The sequence below is a fragment of the Dipteris shenzhenensis genome, chromosome 32 (genome assembly GCF_047967505.1).
Source record: "Dipteris shenzhenensis isolate YYH24624 ecotype China chromosome 32, Dip_SZ_1.0, whole genome shotgun sequence".
NCBI lineage: Eukaryota > Viridiplantae > Streptophyta > Polypodiopsida > Gleicheniales > Dipteridaceae > Dipteris > Dipteris shenzhenensis.
Window position 1 is genome coordinate 11881513 of NC_141627.1, and position 18882 is coordinate 11900394.

At 44.6% G+C, this 18882-nt stretch overlaps 1 protein-coding gene across 1 annotated transcript in view; it reads right to left on the reverse strand.

Moving 5' to 3' along the window:
- LOC147880305 (serine/threonine-protein phosphatase BSL3-like) overlaps window positions 1–18426 on the reverse strand; it is a 50884-nt gene extending 32458 nt beyond the window's left edge. Inside the window, exons 1-2 of the mRNA XM_087370585.1 lie at window positions 17466–18426; window positions 17276–17336 (exon numbers count right to left, since the gene is read on the reverse strand). Of these exons, the coding sequence (XP_087226711.1) occupies window positions 17276–17336; window positions 17466–17946 (542 nt within the window). The 5' untranslated portion in view covers window positions 17947–18426. The remainder of the gene's footprint in view (window positions 1–17275; window positions 17337–17465) is intronic.
- Between the last annotated feature and the right edge of the window lie 456 nt (window positions 18427–18882).

Below are 18882 nucleotides of genomic sequence, written 5' to 3' on the forward strand. Positions count from 1 at the left end.
GCCGATCTATGGATTGACAGTAGGGGTTATCTGATTGCCGCCTAAGGCAAGAATTGATCAGGCACACTATTGATCACTTCAACATCATGGGCGTGCCAACGATCTACTCCCTGCGGACCCATCCAATCATCCATCATGCGTGAGATCTGATCCCCCATCATAGCATCAAACACCATTTGGGTCCACTTCTCCAACCCTGTGGAGGCGACCTGGAATCGCCAAACTGGATGCGTCTGAGAGCCCACTACGCTGATCGAACCCCCTTTCCGAGAGGGTAAGAGTCAAGGATCTCTAGGTAATTCCAGGGTCCCAATCTCCAAAAGTACCTCGGAAGAGGGCGCCTAAGCTGGAGTTTGGGAGCTGCTAACTGGGAGGACAAGCCCCTTCCCTCTGAATCCCACCCAAAACGGGAGTGTTGAGAAGGGAGGGGGATAGGACGCTTAGATGAGGAAGCGGAGGGGGACGCGGCCATGTCCTTGCCTATTGACAAGGGAGCCGAGGCAAGGTCTGATGGGGGGGAGGGGGGGGAGGCTGAAGAAGCTACTATGGAGGAGGAGGGCAGGGCAGAGGGAGGGAGGGAGGGGGGGAGGCACAGGGGAGGGGGACGGGTGGTGAGGATGACCATAGTAGGAGTGGCAAGGGGGGAAGGACGGGGTGGGGGGGGGGGGGGGCTCAAGAGGAGGGGGTGGGCGTCGAGAGAGAGAGGGGTCCGAGCCGGGAGGAATAGGAGCAATCACAAGTCCGCCCTGCTGATCAAGCACACTGAGGCTCTGGATCCCCTTCTCCTCGGTCGTTGCCGGGCTACCCTCCAACAGCTTCCGCCATCGCAACGTCAGAAGCTCCTAAGGCACGCTACTAACACAAGGGTGATTGTGGTCGTTGGACCTCCACTCACGGAGAATCACCTCGATGAACCGTGGCCCCTGCTGCTAGCGGAGAGTGATCTCCAACCAAGGGCTCCTGCAATTGCTCCTCCGCGGGCGCCTCTCGATTTGCTCTCTTTCTCTCCCTCCATCTAGCCCGTTGCCTTCAGCCCTTTCGGACCAATTTACTTGGTTTCTTCTTCTTGCCCACCTGGGTCCACTTGCTCTCTGAAGGTGTCACCCAAGGGATCTGAGACTCTTGTTGCTCCTGTCTGAGAGGGTGCTAGGCCTTGGCTTGCTAACTCTACGTGCCCTGCGGGGGGGGAGGTCTCATGCATATTTGACTCAGCCTTCTTGAAGTTAGTGGACACAAGTGGATAGTATAAATCAGAGGATTACATCTTTGGGATACTAAAAGATGGCATTCTTGATGTTGGGGTTGAAAATATGGTGTAGGTGTGTATGGACAATGCATCTAATTGTGTGCGAGCAAGGGAATTGGTGGAGGAAGAGTGGCCTCATATTTTCTATACTAGATGCACATGCCATTGCCTTGACCTCCTGTTTGAGGACATTGGAAAGCTTGCATGGGTGAAGCCACTGTTGGTACATGCTAACATGATTGTTGTTGGAGATAAGTGCACACTAAGTGTACTATTTCCTAGTCTACATTTGTCTAAGTCTAGTCTAGTCTTTATGTCTTGAGTATGTGCCATGTGGCACTTCTACAATTATCCCATAAGCACTCTTGCTTTATGTCTTGTACTTTGGCCCATATATTCATGGGTCACATCATTGCAATCAACTGTCTAGCTTGTGTCTTGTCTACACTCTTCTCAAGGTATTTCTTGTCTTTCAATCTTGTTATTTCATTTCCAGTTTCTAGTTCTAGTTCTTGTTTCCATATTCCCACAATTGTGACATTTATTACCCGGAAACACACTATGTTAGCAATGTATAGAAAAATCAGCAAGAAGGAATTGGTGAAACGAGCACAAGCACAATTTGCTTACATGTTTATCATGTCAGCAAACTTGTTGGATCAGAGGGTATGCAATGGATTGCGCCGCATGGTTGTCAGTGATGAGTATTGCAGGAAGAAGGTGTCAAGCACTGTGAAACCACAACAAGTATCTTCTATTATATTGGTGCTTCGTTTTGGTAGGATGCAAGAGTCATTGTGAAGCTTTGTGCACCTATTTTGAAGATACTTCGCTTGGCTCATAGGGAAGGGGCTACCATGGGACTTGTATATGAGCTCATTGATTGGATGGTCGAGAAGATAGCAACTATTGATGGGATTGACTCCTCAAAGCTGGCTGATGTTAAAGCCTTGTGTGTTGATAGGCGGGATATGATGCACTCTCCATTGCATGCGGCAGCTTTTGTTCTCCGTCCTATTTAGAGAGAGAGAATTCTAGATGTGACAAGGAGGTGCATGATGGGTGGATGGATGTCATAGAGCGGTACACGAAGTATGATGTTGACAGCCAGAGCGCCTTATGTGATGAGTTGGATATTTACAAGTCCATGTCAGGCACATTTTTCATGCGATTGCGAAGGATGAAAGAGAATGCACCAAGGGGTGAAATGGTGGGAAACATTTGGGGCTCACACACCAAATTTGCAGTGGTTAGCTATTAAAGTACTCTCTTGCAAGGCACATGTGTAATCGCTAGCTCTCTCGTGGATCCTCAAGCTCATAATTATCTGTAGAAACACTCTCATAAGAGCTCTCTCTCTCTCTCTCCCTCTCCCTCTCTCTCTCTCTCTGTACACACAACTAGGGCCCAGGACAACATGTCGGGCTGGACCCCCCCGAAGGCATTTTATTTCTTGAAGAGAGAATCTGTTACAAGAGTTCAGCGTAGAGCTGTCTGATACATAAAGTCCGAAACGTGAATGAATAAATCATTACATGAGCTCTCAGAATCCCTTTCTTAGCATCAAGCCACTTGTCAATTTCTACATTACTTTCCTAATTACATGCCACTAAGAGCAACTCTGGAGTCTTCGAAGCACTTGGTCACGCGAACCGCCTCCTAGACTCTGATTAGGCTCCCAAAGCGCTTAGGAAAATAACTCTTCCTAGTACCTGCAACAATTAATTAAAGCGCACTACCATGGCACCCATTAATTGTTAGCGCTTTGCATGCAAACAACACATTGTGGACTAGTTCTAGTCACGGTGAGCGTCCCCACTGAACACATGTGCACACATAACAAATATAAAAATATATATTTATTCTCTGATTGACCGAAGTCAACGCTCTTGATCATAATTAAGGAGCTTTGACCAAGGGTCGAGGCGCCTTAATTATAGCCAAGTCTCTCCAACCGAAGTTGGCACAACTCTCCAACCGAAGTTGGCACATCTTGGTTAACCATGGTTAACCCTCTTGGCGCATGCCAAGTCTCGTTGACCAAAGTCAACACTCTCTGACTGTAGTCAGCTCTATAGTTCTCTAGTTAACCGTAATTAAGCCTCTTGGTAATAAACCAAGTCTCCCCGACCAAGGTCAGGTTTACTTGACCAAAGTCAAGTATCTTTGACCATAGTCAATTCTTTGACCATTAAAAGAACTCTTTGACCATAATTAACACATATAAAACTCTTTAATTATGATCAAATAAATGGTCAACTGTACTTTGACTTAGGATATTTACATTATGGTGACATCCCCTCGGCTTCTATCCAGTTGACCTCAACTGAAAAGCTTCCTTGTAAACATCCAAAAGCTATGGATGATTGGATAACATGTCTTCGTTCATCCACTTGGCATCTAATGCCGTATAATTCTTGAATTTTACAAGATACCTGTAAAACTCCTTGCCCTGAGGGCCTTTGCGTACAGTATGGTACACAATTTGCTCTGGCTGAAGGACCTCCTCCAGCTCATCCACTTCTGGTGGATCCTCTGATACTGGCTCTGTAGGCTCTGGCCCCTGGAATTTCTTTAGAAGACTCACATGGAATGCATTGTGAATCCTCCAATGCTCTGGCAATGCTAACATGTATGCAACCTCATTTATTCTTTCTGTAACCCTGAAAGGGCCATAGTATCTGGGAGATAATTTTGCATACACTTTCTGTTTGCCTTTAAACTTGCGGAGCCTAGCTTTTTCAAACTTCAAAAGTACCCAATCCCCTCCCTTGAGATCTAACTGTCTCTTATGCTTATTTATGTTTCTCTTGAGACCTTTCAATTGCTGTCCGGACTTGGGTGTAAGCTGTCTGGAGGTCTCTCACAAACTGATCAGCTGCTTTGGTCCTCAATATAGGTGGCAAAATCACCTTCCCATAAATGACCTCAAAGGGGGCTTTCCCTGTAGAGCTGTGTATTGTATTATTGTAAGCAAACTCTACTAATGGTAGGTACTTTTCCCAATCTGAACCTTGGTCACCCACGTAGCATTTCAACATATCCAATGCTGTAGAATTTGCTACTTCACTTTGACCATCTGTCTGGGGATGGAAAGAAGAAGAAAAATTCAGATTCGTCCCCATGTTATCAAATAAAGCTCTCCAGAATAGACTGGTCATTCTGGGATCTCCATCACTAACAATGGACTTAGGCATACCATGATGCTTAAAGATCTGTGCCATGAAAAGCTTAGGCATATGATCTACCTTTATGGCTTTGCGAACCGGAATGAAATGAGCTTGCTTGCTGAATCTATCAATGATAGTCCAAATCCCATCATTCCCTGACTTTGATCTTGGCAAATCAAAAATAAAGTCCATTGTAATACTTTCCCATGGTGCCTGAGGCAAGGGAAGAGGCATAAGTAGGCCAGGTGCCTTTCGTCTATCATACTTCACTTTCTGACACGTAAGGCATTCAATAACAAACTGATGTATATCTTTCCGCATCCCTGGCCAAAAGAAATACCTCTCTAGTGCTAGAGTTGTTGCTGTAATTCCTCTATGTCCAGCATAGGGAGGTGCATGGCATTCCTCCAAAATCTTTTTCCTCATCTCCTGGGTGATGCATAGGCAATCATCTTTCATTAGATACCCATCTTTCAGGGAATAGTGACTAGTGGATTGCCCCTCTTGTCTCACCAAAATCTGCATCACTAGCATATTGCTCCCTCATGCCTTCCACGTCCTAATGATAAGCAATAGTCACATTATTGACCTGGGGTCTTCGGGACAAGGCATCTGCCACTCTGTTCAAAATTCCTGGGGTATGGACAATCTGAAAATGATACATTGACAGCATGTCTGCCCATTTCATATGCTTCTCGGAAAGCTTGGTCTGAGTCAAAAAGTATCTCAGACTTTGGTGATCTGTTTTAACAGTAAAATCTGCACCCAAAAGATAGTGCTTCCACATATGGATGGCACGAATTACAGCCAATAACTCTCATAGATTCCCAGATATCTTTCTGCATCATGCAATCTTCGGCTCTCGTAGGCTACTACATGTCCATTCTGATGTAATGCAGCCCCAACACACTCTCCACAAGCATCGCAATCAACATCAAAAGGTTGATAAAGATCCGGGACTACAAGAATAGGCTCTGTAGTCAACTTCTCCTTGAGTGTATTGAATGCTTTTTTCTGTGATATTCCCCAGGTGAAGGCTGCATTTTTCTTAGTAAGGTCATGTAATGGAGCTGCGATATCAGCAAAATGCCTGATAAACCTTCTGTAGTAAGAACACAGGCCTAGGAAACTTCGAACTTCATGCACAGTTTTCAGCTCTGGCCATTCTTGAATGGCACGGATCTTTGCTGGATCCATCTGTATCCCATTCTTGGATATTATATGCCCCAGATAATGGATTTCTTCCAAGAAGAATTCACTTTTCTTGTTGTTTGCATAGAGCTGATGATTTCTCAGCTCTTAAAACACTATAGCAAGATGTTCCTTGTGCTCTTCTTCTGTCTTTGAAAAGACTAGGATATCATCAAAGAAAGTACCCGTGAAATGCATGTACTTTCGGAAGATGTGATCGATCATTCTATTGAATGTGGCTGGAGCATTTGTAAACCCAAAAGGCATCACTAGTATTCATACAATCCAAAAGTAGTGCGGAACGCTGTCTTGTGCACATCCTGAGGTTGTATCCTCACTTGGTGATAGCCACTCTTTAAGTCTATCCTGCTGAAAACTGAAGCTCCATTTAACTGATCCAGCACATCATCAATGCGCGGAATAGGGAATCTATTCTTGATGGTCATTTTGTTCAGTGCACAGTAATCGACGCACATACGGAATGAGCCATCTTTCTTTTGTACTAGCAGTACAAGGGAACAAAAAGGAGACGAGCTGGGTTGAATCAACCCTTTGGACAGCAAGTCCTGTACCTGAGCCATAATCTCCTCTCTCTGAGTCGCACTGACTCTATAAGGTGGTCTGTTTGGTGGCTCACTACCAAGCATTAACTCTATCTGATGATCTTCTGGTCTCTCTGGGGGTAACTCCCCTGGCAAAGCATCGGAAAAGCAATCTTTAAAGTTTACAAGAAATTGAAACTTATCTTTGTCTGCATCATTCATTTCAGCATGCATATCATTCTCTTTTTCTTTTACAAAAACCTTGTACGCGGAAATTGCATACTTTATTGCTTTACCACATGTAACATCAGATACAATGGGGATAGTCTCTCCTTTATTCCTGACAACTAAACACTGGTATTTCCCCCTATGCACAAACTCCAGCACTCTTTCAAGAAGAGTCAACTTCATTGCCTTGCGATGAAACCAAGGCATTCCCAAGACTACATCATGATGTTTCAGTGGAGAAATGAAGAAGTCTTCATGATCCACATAACTCTGTACATGAAGACAGAGCTTCCCTATCAAGGGAGTGACTGGCACAGGATTCCCACAAAACATATGATCGCATCCAAAGCCCTACCCAACTCCTCCATCTTTATTCCCAGCCTCAGGGCTAGGTCCTCTGATATGAAATTATCAGTAGCCCCTGGATCAAATAAAATTAGCGCTTGCTGGTCTCTGACTTTGCCCCATGATAGCAGCAATTCTCGTTCTTCTGGGTTTGAAACATGACCCAGTATGTCAGGAATTCCTCCTGCCATTGGCTTTTGCGGTCCTCGTGGCTTCTCTGCCTCTTTTCCCTTCAAAGTTGAAGGCTTTTCTGGACACTGGGCAGCCACATGCCCTTCTTTGCCGCACTTGAAGCATTTTCCATCTCTACGGAATTCAGCTATCTGTTCAGGGGTGAATGGAGATTTTCCTTTATATGACTTTGAAAACTGAGTACCCCTCGGCTTCTAAGGCTGAAACCCTTTCTTTTCAACCTTGGGGTACTCTTTCTTTTCTGATTTTGAAAAATCAGTTTTCTTTCTTTCAGCACGTCCTGCATGCAAGGATAATACTGTAGATGGATCTTGTAACGGCACAAGACTAGCTACTGAAGCTGAATGCATACGATCTTGAATGTTCTTTGCCCCCAAAGCATTCACTACTGCCTGGATTCTTGGACTGAGACCTGCTCTGTACTTTCTCATTTGGGTTCCTTGGGAGATCTTTTTGAAAGGTGCAACCTGCAAATAAGCATCCCAAAACTTTTGGTTGTACACATCCACTGTATCTCCTGCATCCATATGCAAACTGTCCCAATCTTGAAGAACATGGTCTCTAAACTGTTTAGGCATAAAATGCTGGTAGAAGGCTTTCTTGAAGTCCTTTCACTTCTTTGGGGCTGACCCATCTGTGGTCTGTGCACTCCACCATGCACTAGCTGTCGCTGTCAAGTGCAAACTGACCATTCTTAACTTGGAGGATTCTGAAAACTTTTCTGTACCGAATGCAGCATCAAATTGCCTGATGAACTGCAATGCTTTATCTGTATGACCATACTGTCCATTGTAGGTCATAAACTTGACAGATTTACCTCCCTCTTTGAATTCCTTGGTCTCTTTGGAAGACTTTCTCTTACGAGACTTCTTGTGTTTCCTTCTTTTCCTTGATGGTTTATCTGATAAAGAAGAAGATACAGAAGTCGAACTCGAGGTAGACAGTGATGGACTAGGAGATCGGTGATGATGCCTCGATCTCTTCCTACTATGAGACCGTCCCCTATGAGATCTCTCTTTCTCTAGCTGTACACGAGAGTGTGCCTCTGGCATTGGCACGTCATATGCTACATTAGGCATAGCTTCTGTTTGAAACAAATGCTGAGCCCTTGGATCCTTTCTGAGATTTTCCATCTCTTGTATACGAGTGCGTACCATCTGCTCAAATTCTTGCTGAGTTTGTTGCACACTTCTCTGTTTTGGATGCGCATCCCTATCTTGTGAATCCCACTGGATAGGTGATTGAGCCATTTTCTTACAACTCGTCTAAGATCTGCAAGTTTCTCACACACACACTATGTATGCAACTGATGCACGCTGCCTTCGCTTTTCAAAGAGAAAATTTACCTCAACAAGAGGTGTCTTGCATTCACAATCTATGCCAGTACTGGCTGTCAGTTCAAGGCACAAACTTAAAGCTGTGTGCCTCTTTTCTGGCTACTGCAAATGACCTCAAAAAGCATCTGTTTTTCCCTCTTTTCACTGCTCAAAGGCATGCATACTCTTTTTCTGCAAATCTCTGATTTCTCTGATTTTCTACTGCTTTTCTGACAGTAAAAGTCTGACAGGTAGGTGAAATCTGCTAGCAGAAACAGTCTCTGCAACTGTCTTTTTTTTTTGGGGGGGGGGGGGTAACAGTAACCAGATGGAGTGCTGGTTACTCTAACTAGACTAACTGGCTCTAGTCTGGTTAGTCTGCAACTAGACTAACTGCACTGGTCACAGTCTAGTTACAGTGACCAGACTAGACTGGTTGAGTCAAGTCAGGCCAGACTAACTAAACCAGAGTTAAACTAACTCTGTTGGGGTTAGCTTAACCTCAGGTCTGCCACCTCAGCCACCTGTCTAGCTGGCAGTCCAGGTCAGCTACCACATGTCCTGTTACGTCATCTGTGGGACTGGCTGCCACGTCATCTGACACGTGTCCATATGACACATCAGTAATTTTCTGTGCACTGCCACGTCAGCACCTGAGCTGGCTGCCACGTCAGCTCGCACGTGTGGCCGCCATGTCACCTGTGTGCCACGTGTCTGCTGACTTGGCAAGACTGCCTCTGCCACGTGTGCGCCACGTCAGCTGGTGCTGCCTGCCACATCACCTTGGCTGCCACGCTGGCTGCCACATCAGCCTAAGGTTCTAGACCTTGGCTGTTAATCAGCGTCGGGCATCTCGCGTCACGTAAGAACCTCCATCAAACACGAACCTGCGCGTGAAGGCATCACTACGCTTGAAGGCGTCGTCACCACACGGGGAGCGTGACGGAATACTGGCCCAACTAATTTACGTTCACGTCTCCTGCTATCGCTTCTCCTCAGTTCACGCCTGGAAGAGTTCCAACTGCTGGAACTTTTGCGGCCTCTCTACCAATAGAAACTCTCGTCAGAGGTGTCCTACGTTGGCCACTTGGATTTTTCCACAGATTTTCCCGAACCTACTTGATCGTCACAGCTTCATAAAACTGTGAAGCCATGCTCTGATACCAATGTAATCGCTAGCTCTCTCGTGGATCCTCACGCTCGTAATTATCTATAGAAACACTCTCATAAGAGCTCTCTCTCTCTCTCTCTCTCTCTCTCTACACACAGCTAGGGCCCAAGACAACATGTCGGGCTAGACCCCCCCGAAGGTATTTTATTTCTTGAAGAGAGAATCTGTTACAAGAGTTCAGCGTAGAGCTGCCTGATACATAAAGTCCAAAACGTGAATGAATGAATCATTACATGAGCTCTCAAGCTCCCTTTCTTAGCAACAAGCCACTTGTCAATTTCTACATTACTTTCCTAATTACATCCCACTAAGGGCAACTCTGGAGCCTTCGAAGCACTTGGTCACGCGAACCGCCTCCTAGACTCTGATTAGGCTCCTGAAGCGCTTAGGAAAATAACTCTTCCTAGTACCTGCAACAATTAATTAAAGTGCACCACCATGGCACCCATTAATTGTTAGCGCTTTGCATGCAAACAACACATTGTGGACTAGTTCTAGTCACGGTGGGCGTCCCCACTGAACACATGTGCACACATAACAAATATAAAAATATATATTGGGCGTCCCCACTGAACACATGTGCACACATAACAAATATAAAAATATATATTTATTCTCTGGTTGACCGAAGTCAACACTCTTGATCATAATTAAGGAGCTTTGACCAAGGGTCGAGGCGCCTTAATTATAGCCAAGTCTCTCCAACCGAAGTTGGCACAACTCTCCAACCGAAGTTGGCACAACTCTCCAACCGAAGTTGGCACATCTTGGTTAACCGTGGTTAACCCTCTTGGCGCATGCCACGTCTCGTTGACCAAAGTCAACACTCTCTTCTCATTGACCAAAGTCAACACTCTTTGACCGTAGTCAACTTTGTAGTTCTCTGGTTAACCGTAGTTAACCCTCTTGGTAATAAACTAAGTCTCCTCGACCGAGGTCAGGTTTACTTGACCAGAGTCAAGTATCTTTGACCGTAGTCAATTCTTTGACCATTAAAAGAACTCTTTGACCATAATTAACACATATAAAACTCTTTAATTATGATCAAATAAATGGTCAACTGTACTTTGACTTAGGATATTTACATTATGGTGACACATGTGCTTCTCCTAGTGAGAGGAATTGGAGCACATTCTCTCATATCCATACTAAAAGAAGGAGTTGGTTGCTTCCAAAGATTACCGAGAAATTAGTTTACATCCATACTAATTTGCATCTCATCTCCAAAATCAAGGCAAGGGGATTTGAGAAGATAGAAGTGACCCTGGATATGATCTACAAGGAGAAGGATGATGAGAGGCTGCTCGCTTTGCAAGCGGATACGGAGGGAGAAGAAATTGCAGCTCCTATTGTTACACTTACACACAGGATGGATGTTGCTGCAGCTTCAAGAAGCTCTAGTCTTTTGGAGTCCCATGGCGAGGCACATGAGGATGATAGTGATGAGGAGGAGGAGCAGGAGGAGGAGGATGGTGCGGGCATTGATGCAAATGAGGATGAGGATGAGGATGAGCAAGAGGATGAGGATAAAGATGCAGCTTGAGGGCTGAGCCTCATCGGTTGTGAATTGTCATGCATTTCAAACTTTATTTCCAAGCTGTGGCAGCCTTTTCTTTATGATGTTTTGCCTTTCATGTTTTTGGTAGCTACTTCCTTTGATCATGATGTTTTGGTGTAGTATTGATGATCTATGATTCTAGATATATATACTCACCTAGGGGTGTCGTTATCCTAAGGGCACCCATACACTGGGTATTCTAGCTTAGCCCATTTGAAGGATCCAATGCTTGGACCTAACCCCGTTAATAAAGCCAGCTGAAATTCGAGATCACTATACCATTTAGAATGGTCCCTTGTTCCGAAGGCATAAGGTCTACGTACCAGACATCAGACGTCCAGGACACCCAAAAAACAAGTCCTCTTTGAGTGTCATGACACCCCTTGTGCCAGACACAACGAACGTTGGCTTTGGTTAAGTTAGCCAAGGTGTGAACCGACGTCGAACGTTATGTACGAAAGTGTTAGCAATGCCAAGCCAATAAAGCGAACACTTGACACAAGGTGGTTTGATACATCTATGGTAAATCTCAAATACGAAATGGGTTTCCATGGACTTAGTTGTTGTATAGCTGCAAACTAAACATGGACATGACGCCATATGCGTCGTCATTGACAGACTGATCAAAATGGCCAAAGTGTATTCCAATCAAGACGACAATTTTTGCTCCACAGCTATCACAAGTGTTTGTGGAGAAATTGTTTGCTCTTTAACATGGTGCATCTAATTGCCTTAACAAAGTCAATTCTAGAGAATCATCCATCAATGATGAATTTATTCCTAATACTCCATATCATGATGGTCGCAGTAGGTCTTAATTTGAGCAATGGGATAGTCATGTCCCTTATTTTGGGAATCTTTATTGCATACAACTAGCATTATTTTTAGGCTTAACTGTCAGTGATTGTGATCCTCAACTCATGAGTCATTTCGAGGAAAAACCTTTGCACAGCTCAGGATAGAGCTCAGCTTTATGCAAATCAGATGCTCGCTCAAGTTTTTAAAGAGGGCATTTTGTTTATCTCAGAATCCCAAGAGATTTTGGAGCTTTACAAACTATTTGAAGCTCATAAGCTATTAGCTAGTTATTGTGGACCTTTCAAGGTTATTCCTGTAATCAATACCGCACCTTATGAGCTCCTACATCTGATTTTCCATGTAAGTCACATAAAGGAGATATTAGAGGAGGCAGCTCATAGTTGCAATGAAATGCGTTCTTATTATTTGGGATGTTTCCAAATGTTTAGCTTTTGTACTTTGTGCAGAAGGGGCAAAGCTCAATTTCTGCCCTATTGCACGTCAAATCATTTTAGAGAAGCCGTTGCCATCTTATGTGCTGCCAATATGATGCTGCAAGATGTTAAATTATAAATATGAATGCTTATTGGAATTGGGAACAGGGCCCTAGGTTCACTCTTGAGGCCACCATAAATTTATTCTATGTTCCAGGGCCATTAATGCATGTAATCATGCAGTTTAGGACCCAGGCATGTGTATTTTTACACTAGGCATATAAATTATTATGATGCAGGCTCATGGAAAAAGCCGCATTTAGAAAAATTAGAAGCTTATCCGATTACAAGATCTGTCGGTGTATATTCCCCATGAGCCAAAAGCAGTCTAGATTATAGGAAAAGGCAACAATTTATGACCCAATCAGCAGACTTGGCTCGTTATGGTACCTGGCAAATCAACAAAAATGCAGCAGTACCTTCACATATTATAGCAGCCTCTCTCTTACATTGACAGCTTAATAAGACATTCTTGTTAAAATATAGGGTTCATTATCCCACTTGTATATGAAGAGAGCAAAGGGACATGACACCTGTGTAGGATTTGGGGGAACGAGACACTGCCATATGGGCAAGAGATATGTATGCCACATGGGCAAATCAACATGGTTAAGGCCCAACACATGGACTGCCATGTGGACCTGAACACGGGCAGCACGTGGGATTGACAATACCCACAAGTAGGGCTGCCATGTCTGCAGCAAGGGCTGCAACAAAAAGAGCAGTAGATAAGCTGCAACACAGCAACTCTTGCATCATAAGAGGCCGAAAGATCTGCAGTCAGAGGTGCGTCTGATGAAGAGAACATCAACCCAGGTACACGAGCCAGCAGATGGAAGAGTAGATGAGTAGACGGTCCATGTGTGGGCAGAGAGAGGCCCAGCATAAGGGCACAAATGGTGGCAAGGGTCGGGTGAATTGTAGCTCCCAGCCTCAGGTCAGTCAGCAACCTGCTGGTCAGCTATATTCAGTAGGTCCGGGGATTCTGTGAGGACCTGTAGTGCCATGTGGAAGTCGGTATAAGTCTGGTGCAGGTCGGCCTAAAATTAGGGCTGGTAGGACAGACTGAGAAGCCCTTTTCTCCTATAATAGAGCCCGCTTGGGGCTTTTCCAGTTCAGTCACTGAGGCCACCTCAAAGGAGCACACAGCCTGCACAAAGTGATTGGCAGATTTGAGAGTTATAATAGGGCTTCATAAAGAGGTGTGTCTGCTGCAGGTATTGAGAACTTGTATGAGGTACTGTGAATGAATTGACCTTGGTACAATATACATCAAGTTATCTTTCTGTCCTGTACTGCTGTTACTAGCTCAGATCTGAATGTCCTTGAAAGAGTTTCTTGTGCAAACGTGTCTACTGAAGCTGAATCTAGCAGAGTAACCCATTTGGTTCAAAGTTCTTCCTTTGGTTTACATTATTCGGCTGCATAGGCTTAGGCTCTCAGTTAGCAAATCACCTCTGGGTTCTAGCGTGCTATTTAAGGTCAAGAGTGGCACATATCTAGACTGGTACCAAACCTGGTATCAAATCGGGGAAGTGAGAACTAAAGAGCAAGAGATCTATAGAAGGTGAGATCTGCCAAGAGGTGTATGCATTGGTGATCAAGCCTCCAACCTCCGTATGCAACCATTGTCGAGATTGTCTTGGAGAAACAACCTGGATGTGACAAGCAATTTTATCAAAGCTGAAGCTGCACATGCGATCAAAGAGTAGGTGCTCAGAAATGCTGAGGCACTAACAACCTCAGGTTCAATGCTTCTACATATTCAATTGGCAGTGTCTGCATTTGAGGCCTCAACAATTTTGTGTGACTTGCATGAGAAACGCTAAGATGGAGGAAGGTGAGCGAGCAAGTGAACATCTGGCCAAGATAAAAAGTGTTGGAAGGGTCAGCTAAAAGGTGGACGATAATCAATTGGCCATTGTCATGCTCATAAAATTGTGAAAGGGCTGCAATAGGTTGGTGACGACCCTTATAGCTGGAGAGAGATAGCGGCCATTGACTTTCAAGGACCTGGGTTCCTTGCAAGGGTTATTTTGGCAAGTTGTGACATGCTTGTTAAGGGTATTGGTACTTCGAAAGAATTGATGGCAATATTAAAACCATCTATATAGAAGGTTAACTTTTAAAAATTGCCCTTCTCAAAGAAACACATTTAAAACATTCCTTTCAGCAGAAGGGTAAGTTATATATATATATATATATATATATATATATATATAAAATCAATGCTTAATACCTATAGGCTAATACTAACTAGATGGATATAATCATGCAATAATATATAGCACTAGCATTATGCATAATGCATAGTTGTTACTTGCAATTTATGAGGTTGCAAACTTGAAAATCTTACATGATATGTGTTCAGCATAACTGTTATATAGAAGATCATAGGAAAAAAAATACCCTTTAAGGACTAAATCAACCTGCAATTACATAGGGTACTGCCCTTTGGACAGAAGTTAACCTGTGACTCTACAAGACAATCTCGACATTTAGCTTATCCAACCATTCGTTTCCTAGAATTACATCCACTCTATCCTAAATTCATGAGCATGAGGTCTAGATCTTCCAATTAATTCTGGATAGTGAGGGGAATGTGTTGCACATCGAACCCATATTTGCTTTCTTGCTGCCCTGTCCACCTCATAGACATGGCTACTCGCCTGCGTTGGAACCCCCAAATTTCGCAAAAGTTTAGCATTCAAGCAATTATGAGAACTTCCAAAGTCAACTAAGATGTGCACTATCCTACCCATGATCGACCCGTATATACATACAAGATCATTGGGATTGAGCACATTCATATTAAAGTTACAATCCTTCTTGCAAGGACTTCAACATAAGACCGTGGTATAAACGGAAGAGATAGTGTTGCCTTTTAACTTCGGCCAAAGTGCCTTGCCCTTTAACTTTGGACACTGCATCTACATATGCCCCAATTGTCAGCAAAGGAAGCAACCGCCTTCCTTTACGTACTGAAAGGTTTGTTCGGCCTTCTTCGTGCACTTTGTACTCGCCTCACCTCGGCGGTCCTATGCCTACATTTAGTAAGACATGGCCCAAGGACCATGGGAGAAGTGATAGGTGGAGCATATTAATTAATATAATTGTATCCTCCAGGTTTTTGCTTTGGTTGTTCTTCACCTGTAGTTCGTCTTCTTTTGCCAATCTATTTATGAAAACTCCAGATAAGGTGGTAGGATCCATATAAGAGGCTTGGATTAGAGGTCCCTAAGCCCCTAAAAATCCCTAAACCTCAGCAGATAGGTATCACGTGGTTATAACACCTTGCCTTTGAACATCCCTTGCACCCTTTGGATTTTCAAAGCATCGGAAAAGGGATGGAAAGAAAAGTGTACCTGCCACTAGTTCAACCATGCATCTATGCATTCCGTAGTGTGCTCCTTCTCATCTGTGAAGGCCCCAGGTGTGACGGAGGGCACAATGGGTATACTCCCACCAGTTCCCTCTACCAAGCCCATGACTGGCTAGTAACAACACCATCATCTATGTTTGGACTGTAACCAAATCCTTGAAGTCCTTCATCTGAGTGTCGAAATCATCCTTCAATTTCTGCATGCTGCTCCTTTGTCACAAGGTTTTATGCTTCAAAATCTCCCTCGTTGAGGGCCTTCAAGAGGAGGCGCGTAGCTTGTTGCCTCCTCACACATGCAAGTTTCCTCAGCCATAGGTAAGAGAGTAAGAGAGGGATGTGAGGGTAGAAACACGGAGAGGATCCTGCAAGTGATCCAGTCAGGTTCTAGCTTCAGCAACCAGTCAATTTTGCAGCAAGACACCTACCCTAAGCCTTCTAATTACTATTTGAGGAGCTGCAAGCTGATTTCTATCAGTTCACTGCCCCCTATGCCAACGAACTGACTACACCAGTACACCCTAGATTCTCAAGCAACTCGCACCCTTAAATCTGATTGAATTTCTTTGCACTTAGTTTGTGTCCCCCCCCCCCCCCCAGCGGTCTCACACTCCTTTAAGGTTCTAACACCAAATCGTACTGCATGCTGTTACCTACATCGTGCTTCATCAATTTGCAAACCTTAAAACACTTCATCAATTTGCAGAAACGCATTGACTACCACAACATATACCTGGCATCATTCGAACTGTATACACTTCACTGTGTTGAGGGCTGCTCTAATTCAAACTGATGCATCCCCACTAGGATCTAACCCTAACCAAAGTCAAAACATAATCAGCAAAACAAAATAAAGATTAGGAGACTCACCTCCCAGCCACCCCTGAGCACATGGGCCCCACAAGGCTATGCCCAAAGCTCTAGCGTCCCACACCATAAGGAACCTTCAGCATAGTATCTTGTGATCCACCATGTAGAAGGTAGGAGTCTAGGCTCGAGATCCAAACCAGCCCATGCAGTGGTGTGTGCACACTGAATACAACACAATAGCCTTGGCCACTCTTATATGGAAGAGCATCGCGCTTTCTGGACAGCGTCTTGGCTAAATATACCCTTTGCTAGTGCTCAATCCCTCTAGTCCTGCGTTAGCATGCTTTCCTTAATCCCCAGGCCCCTAACCCTGCTGGATTGCGTCCAATAATCTTGGGATTAGCATCCAAGTACATAAGCTTTCTCTATAGGTACTCTTGAACTCATTCAATGACATTGTCTCTTGTTTGAATGGGGTTCATAATGGGCCTTAGATTGTAGTGGATGTGTTAATGGCAACATGCAATGAAGAAGAAAGACTTGTTTCGCTTTGCATGCTATTTCAGGTTTTTACTCAAGTCAATTGTCCACAAAACTCAACTTAAAACAAGCTCTGCTGTAAATACACAAATAACTAGCTCAAATTATAAATCCGGCAAGCATCTGTTTGCTATTCTGGAATGTAATTTCTCAAGAAATGCTTCAAATGCACACAAAAAATCTGAGCAAGTGAAGTTTTATTTCGCATGGACTCTGCTAGACATAACACACGCAACATCTTTGGGCATTGCCAATTGCATTCATCGTGAAGCTTCACTTTTACAGTGTACTCTACCTCGTCCATTTGTTGGAGAGAACATCATAGCAATGCACATCGTTGGTGACCCCGGCCAACCCTGAAAATCAAAAACAACAAAATCGAGAGCGGTGTCCTTAATTTGCTCTCATCGGGAAAAGCTATCAATAGAAACCTTACGCCGAGTCACATTCACTATTCTACTTGTCAGACAGGAAGAAATACGTACTGATGCCGGCGCCTGCGTTAACGGACTGTGGACCAGCTGCTTGGGAAGCATCCTCAATCGCAGTGGTACCCCCGAACAGTATAATCCGTGGACCGATATAGCCTGGTGAGTTCTCGTCCCCCACACCTAGCACTGCCGTCAGCGTGTGAGCACAACGCGGCCCGGGATGATCTTCTTCGGTATCTGCAAGTGAGGAAATGACCGAGTAATCGGGGGCAGGTTTAGGTCCCATGGACGATCTGGGTGGAGCTAGATGGTAATGCTGGTACTGCTCAGATGGTTGCCGATTATTACTGGCATTCTCGGCCGGCTGCGAAGGTTGGGAAGGGGGAGGTGAAGAGGGAGGAGGAAGAGGGGAAGGGGGGGGAGGAGGGACAACGGAAGGAGTAGAAGGAGAATTCTGTTGCTGCCGTTTCTGCTGCTGCTGAAGCTCGTCCGATGCATGCGCAGAACTGGAGGTGGTGGCTTCATCGTCGTCCATATTGAGCCTACGAGAGGCAGCATGATCTCAAGGGAAAATCTCCCATCAAGGATGGAGAGAAAAATCGGCCATCAAGGAGAAAGCGTCCAATTTTCTCCTGCTGCTGCTCCGGGATGGTGGACTAGGGCTTGAGGTGAGCTGAGAAAGCGAAATTGGAAGGAGATGAAGAAGAAAGGCAGAGGTATTACGACGGAGAAGGAGATGGAGATGGAGATGAGAATGGATCGATGGATCGATCGATCGATCGATCTCGAGAGAAGTGCGCGATTCTTTTGAAGTTCTGGCAAAAATGTGCTCCAACGCACGAACTCAAAAAGAAATGATTGACAGGATCGTCTCTCTTCCCTTTTTGTTGTTGTCACTCTTTTCAAAAGCCCTTCCTTTCTTTCTGCCCCCTTCTTTAATTTTGAACCAAAGCCTCACCATTCCTTTCCTAGAAGCCTCGCCTCACCAATCCCTCCCCTTAGACACGAAAAAACAAATCGCCTAGTACACTCAAGATACCTCGCTCGTGCAATGGCTCACCTCTTGTCCATCCACACCATTCTTAGCTCAATGGTTCTCTTATTAGGGCGCTTACAGACCACCCCACCCGTTCCCTCCTGAGCCAAAAACCCATGGGCAGTGTGCCATTACACACCAAACGAATACCGTTACACACCAAGCAGACAATAGAAGAACTATAATGCCCTCACTTATTGCAAGAGCTTGAAGATGTCTACATGCTTCACACTATGTGACTTATGATTGGCTCACAAGGGTTTGAATCTTGCTATTAATGGATTTCACCTATGCGCAGGCGATGGGCGGCACATACCTATTGTCCATGCTCATGGGCACCCCCCTTTTTACAGGGCAAATCACACCTTGCCAATTGGCAGCCACATAAGCTAACGCCCCCTTCTTGGACATGGTCGGGCATCGGTGTATAAACAC